The sequence below is a fragment of the Copadichromis virginalis genome, linkage group LG23, assembly GCF_057382275.1.
Source record: "Copadichromis virginalis isolate Kocher_CV1m ecotype Utaka linkage group LG23, C_Virginalis_male_GT1.1, whole genome shotgun sequence".
In the NCBI taxonomy this organism is placed as follows: domain Eukaryota; kingdom Metazoa; phylum Chordata; class Actinopteri; order Cichliformes; family Cichlidae; genus Copadichromis; species Copadichromis virginalis.
In genome coordinates this window covers 2,652,561-2,658,560 of record NC_140639.1, presented here as the reverse complement: position 1 = coordinate 2,658,560, position 6,000 = coordinate 2,652,561, and the positions used below count along the sequence as shown (strand labels likewise).

Genomic DNA, 6,000 nt, shown 5'->3' with positions numbered 1-6,000 from the left:
TGTAAAGGAAACATAATGCTGCTGTCACCTTTTCTATAAAATTATCTAAATATTATTTTCCAGTTCACAGATTGAACTGGTTTGTTTGTTTCTTGTGTTTCGTCAGCGAGGCTTTGAACTCTAATAAAGCGCCTCTTTTTGATACTCAGCTCGAAACATTTAACCGAAAGTGAAACTTAAAATCTTTCGTGCGCATTAACATAATAAAGGCGCGCGCTCCTGTTTTCATTTAGTTTGAAATTAACCGACCGTCTTGTTGTTCAGTTTTTCATACCGTGTTCTTCTCATCTCTTAACGCACTTTTTTTTCTTTTTCCGGTTTCTGAGGCATAAACACAGAGCTTAGAACCGGCTGATTTTTCGGGCCAGTTTCTTATAAATAGCACCACAGTCATGGTCGACAGCAGACTGTAAGGCCCACAGACAGGGGGGCATTGGCTCGTCTCATTTTGCTGTTCCAGAAACGCGCGTAATTACAACAACAATATGCGCGCGCGCACGCCACAGATGAATGTAGCCACAGTTATGAAAGTGCAAACATATCTGTTAGATCGCAGATGAGACTAAAAGTTGGAATAATTTTATTTAGGCGCAGATATGATCACCCAAACTAAACACTAGCCGCACATGAACGACGATGAATGACTGGTTTTAGGTTTCAGAGAGACGTGAGGGGTGCTTCCCAAAGTCTGAGCTGCACAGTCATGTTGGTCACCGCGATCGCTGCAGAAGAACTAAACTGCTGTGAAGCAAATAATTACACCGAGCTTGGAATCACCTGCCGGTGATACGGCTGTTTTTAGTTCTTCATAACCAGAATTTGAATTAATGTAACTTGCATTTGAAGTGTATCAGCTGAGGGGCACGGCCTGAGCTCACAAGCTTTTTATGTCAATTCATTTCTAGAGGAAACCGGAGGTCGCTGTGTTAAAGCTGTTCTTTCTGAAATCAGCTCAAATCAGCAGTTCATGCGCACTCGCCGCATCTTCTTTAGCTTTTTTCTCTCAAACAGGACCGGGCAGCTGAACCTGCAGCAGAGCAAGTGTGATTTATTTTAACCTCACCTCAGGTGTCTGCAACCACAAAGTTCCCGATATACATGGGTTTTTTGTGTGTTGTTTTTGTTGTTTTTAAACACCCGGGGCTTAGCCCTAAAGCAGGGGTGTCAAACCCAAATGCACAGGGGGCCAAAACTCAAGGCACACTTTAGGTCGCGGGCCAAACAAGATAAACATTTATTGAACACACTAAAACAATGTTTTTTTTTAAACATAAATATGAATAAAAACAGACAGGAATATTATTCCAGAATAAATAAACTTAAAAAAAACTTTTAATATTTTGCTCTTCATAAAAATATATCCTGTCAAAATTATGCAAGTTAGAAATAACCCCATAAAAAAATTAATGAAAGCATACACAAGGTTGGAGCCGCATGTAGACGGAGCTGGGCATTGCTTCAGGAATGGAACTAATAAACTGTGCGGGCCATTCAGGGTTGTACTTTGCCTCGAGTTTACCATTACACTGCAGCTCCATCTGAATCTGCACAGGTGCAGTTTCCACGTAAATGGGTTGCGAAGCAGCTCGAAATTCTCTTTTTGTGCTTTAAAGTAGTGATGGGATTTTTGGCGCTTTTTAGAGAACCGGCTCTTTCGGCTCGACTTACAAAGAGCCGGCTTTTTTGGCTCCCAACCGGCTCTTCGGGTTGTTTTGTTGCTTTAATTAATTTATTATTAACAACAATATAAAATTATGCACAAAAGGAATTACTAACGTAAAAACAAGTGGTTTTATTTATATATGTTTATACATAAATATATGTGGTGGCCCCTAGAGACAAAACACGTACAAACTCCAAAACACATTTCTAGCGTTAACTGAACTTCCAAAGCAGAGCTACCTAGATCACTTAAATTACACAATTGAAAGCATGGGTGTATTGTTTGTGTATTTATACACAAGCACTCATATATATTCAAATAATTCAAAAAAATGTTCATTTACCTGTTACTACCACACACCAAATCCGGTCGTTGGTACTTGCTGGCTTGTGTAGCCTCTAGGTAACAAAAGCTCAACACTGCACCCAGCATCCTGGAGCACTTCTGTTGTGTTTTGTATGTGTTTTGGAGTTTTTACGTGCTTTGTCTGTAGGGGCCACCATAAATAGACATTTATTTATTCACTCCACATAAAATGTAATAAATAAATCATATGATACAAAAACCAACTAGTCACAGTTCAACTTTTAACTATTTAAATTTTCAGCTTTTTCCTTTTAAACAAATTTCAAGTGAAACGACACAAAACACTGCAAACCACAACACAATTAAGTATAAATTATAATATGAAAACAAAAAGAAGATGAATATTCTCTGTCTGAATCCTTTATCATCTGCAACTGAAAATAGTTGTGGATGATTACTATACCTCTCTAATGTGACGTTGTTGTCCCTGGCTCTCTTTCTCTCTCTCTCCCTCCGGCTCTGTTCCTGTGCTACTGAGTGTAACTACCCCCCCCCCCCCCTCATCCCAGAGCAAAGCACAAGGCTCGCGTGCGGAGTGAAGCGGAAAAAAGTGCGAGAGGGTGAGAGAAAGAAAAAAAAAAAGAAAAACATGGCTCGCCATAAGCAGCCGGCTCGCGTCGTTCACGTCAAAGATCCGGCTCTAAGAGCCATTTCGTTCCCGACTGACACATCACTACTTCAAAGTCCCCAAAGCGCCGCAAACTCAGTGCGCAGTGCGCTCAGTTTATCAGCAAAGTGCGCCGACTTGGTTCAACATTACTTGGCAACAGAGAAAGTGAGGCAGGTTGCACTGGTGCATTTGTGACAGCTTCACTTGAAATGCCTTCACCGCATCATACATGCCATATCCATGAACTGACAGGTTTCCTTGCTGAGCTCAAAAACTCGATTGAGAACTTTTATCCCAACTCAGCCAGCGGACCTCTGTATGATGAGGAATGTCGGCAAACTCTGAATCTATTTCCCACATAAAAGACTGAAACTGACGGTGATTTAAACCGTTAGCTCAGATAAAATTTGCGGTTTGGGTTATGGTGATAATTACATGCTCCTAACCCCTGATTTGTCTATCTCCTCTGCTGCCAACGCAATTAAACTTGCTTTCACAACAGCTTCACTTTGTGATTTTGCTCTGGTGACAAACGTCTGCTGAAATGTCAGATTCTTCTTTAGCTCTTCTCCTTTCTGTAGTTTCTGCATTTAGGTTTTTCAGCTTATCCTGATGTTTTGTCTTGCAGTGCCGTCTTAAATTAAATTCCTTAATTACAGCCACTTTAGCTCCACTAATAAGGCACACGGGTTTACCAGCATGTCTGTAAACATATATTCAGTCTCCCACTGGCACTGAAAGGCTCTGCTTTCAGAATCAACTTTTCTCTCCACCATTGTGAGCGGCTAGCTTCACAATAACAGAAGTTTGACTTGATTGAGCGGGAATGTTCCCAGTTAGCCTAGCGTTCGAAAAGGAGGCTGCAGCGCTGCATTATGGGATCTGTAGTTTGTGTGTTATTAGCACCTGGCCATCGCCGGGCCATGCATAACAATAACAAGTTTGACACATGTGCCCACATGTTGAAGATTTATTAGGCTGTGTTTTGAGTTTTGGTCGAAAAAGAATAATATATATATCACATATGCAGGACACCGTAAACTAGTTTTTTAATTAAGCAGCAAGGCAGAACAAAGTCAGGGCTGTATCAAGACACGAGGACTAAACCCCAATTCAACCAGACCCAGAACTGATCCGGAATTAAAACAGGACTACAACAGTTCAAACATGTCTGTCTCACCTGCTCTTGTTCCCTCTCTGCTCCTCTCTCTCCCTCTTTGTGCTGACAATCAAGCCAAACACCAACATCATCAAATATACAGTTTACATACTCTTCAGGTAAAAACACAAACACTTTAATTGTAAAACATCAAATCAGACTAAAAATTTAGATATTTAGATAATGGAGGTCCACAGGTCTTTTCCTGGTGTCTTGGTTGATATCTCTTGATTTTCCCATGCCATGGCTTAAGCCCAGTAAGCCCCCCCACCTCAGCTCCACCAATGCTGGTGACAAAGCTTTCATTTATGGACCAAAAGCAATAATTAAGAGATGTGTTAGACGAGCCTGGACAAGAATTATTCATTCTGAGGCAAATGACAGCGTTGTGGAGGATGTAAGCGGGCTGAGCGCAACGAACAGTTTAAAGGTGACAAACCAGTTTTTCTTTTGCTTCGGAACAAACAGAGGTTTCAATGTCAGTTAAAATTTATCCCAGGGTTAAAATCAAATTTGCGCTCATGCCTCGTGGAGCTGACCACACAGTGAAAATGTTTAACTTTTATAGACTGTAAAACACATTGTAGTTCCACTTATTTTATAATTTTTCAGGTCTAATTTTAGTTAGTATGCATGGATGCAGAGGTTAAATATGTGCCGTGAACTTCCACATTTTTCTCCCACAGGTAAGAGGAAGGATGTGATTAAGAGAGCCTGGAGTCTGTTTGGAAAGCAACTTCTTCTTCTGATCTTTTGTTTGTTTTTGTTTTGTTTCTACAAAAACTTGAGAACACAAATCTGTGATTTATATTCACAGTCTGGTGGAAAGAATACTTTGCAACACTTGCTTACTAAATGAGAGAATGTGACTCTTTCATATGGTTATTGAAAAACTGTGAAGCTGAGTGCATAAAAGTGTTTTTCATTGTTATTTTTATGCATTTACCAAACTAATACCTTACATACTGTGAAACATTGCTTTCACATTCACCATTAGGTGCATCTACACACTTCCGACACAGTCACATAAACATTAACTTCTTTTTGATGCTGCATTTTGTTTGATGGTGTTATGTTCTGGTCATCAATGAAAGCTCTCAGAAAACCCCTGGCACCTTTGTGTCTGGGCTAACATTTATCTAAAGCTTCAAAGTTAGTACAAAGTTATGTTGTACCAAACAGCAAGCATCAAAGTGTATCATCTAATTGTAACCTACGGTCTTCTGTTTTTTGTGCACGCAAATAAATCACACGTGCAATTTTCTTCTTCTGTATTGTCTGTTTTATTATTTTCCTTTAGCGCATCATAGTCATATTTACTCTTACCAACAAGAAAAGGTTTTGCAAGTAACCATTAAAACTTTACTTACCCTACTCTTTAAATCTTTAGTAGGTTTTTTTAAAAATCCAAAGAATTCACCTAAAATTCCTGTGAGTTTGGTTATCTTAATTAGAAGCCCTCACTCTGGGTTTGTGACTAAGCAAAACTTTGTGCAGCTTTGTGCTGAGCAGACATGATTCACTTTCCAGCGTCGGTTGTGGGTGTGTTCGGGGATTTCTACACATCCCTTCATAACTGAAAAGCTTATGAAAGGATCACAGATGTACACATAGTGTGGTACATTTGTTATTTTTTGCATATTTGTCGCAGTAAAAAAGTTTCAGATGAAAAACATTTTATGTTAGAACACCCAATGAATCCAAGGTCCACAACTGATGATGCGTCTTAAAAAATATTTAATACTTTAAATTAGAGATGGCACAATACCACTTTTTTATGTCCGATACCGATATCATAAATTTGGATATCTGCCGATACCGATCAGAATCCGATATAGTGTGTTTTAATCAATAAAACTGTTTTTTAAATATCTTGCTGCATTTTGTATAAGTTCATACTCAAGTTTAAATAAACAACAACACTAAAGCTATTCTGTCATACCTGTATGCAAAAAATACAACAAAATATTTCATAGTTCAGCAAAACTGATCAATCTTATAAACTTAAACCTACTCCATCCTTCCTATTCTGGTATTTTAAAGAGTAAGCAACCTAACCAATAGGGTTCTAAAACTCCCAGCAAAAAAAAAAAAAAAAATAGGGAACCACCCTCCACCTCATGATGCTTACTCGACGTAATAAACTTTAATTTGATGCAGTGTGAAAAAAATGCACAGAAATAAATTTTTTTTCAAGAATAA

The 6,000-nt window shown here is 38.9% G+C and overlaps 1 protein-coding gene across 1 annotated transcript in view; it reads left to right on the top strand.

Annotated features, from left to right (window-relative positions):
- Positions 1-5,922, top strand: part of cdkn2c (cyclin-dependent kinase inhibitor 2C (p18, inhibits CDK4)) — an 11,586-nt gene extending 5,664 nt beyond the window's left edge. Inside the window, exon 4 of the mRNA XM_085448268.1 lies at positions 4,485-5,922. Coding sequence (XP_085304394.1) covers positions 4,485-4,488 — 4 coding nt within the window. The 3' untranslated portion in view covers positions 4,489-5,922. The remainder of the gene's footprint in view (positions 1-4,484) is intronic.
- The last annotated feature ends 78 nt before the right edge of the window (positions 5,923-6,000 follow it).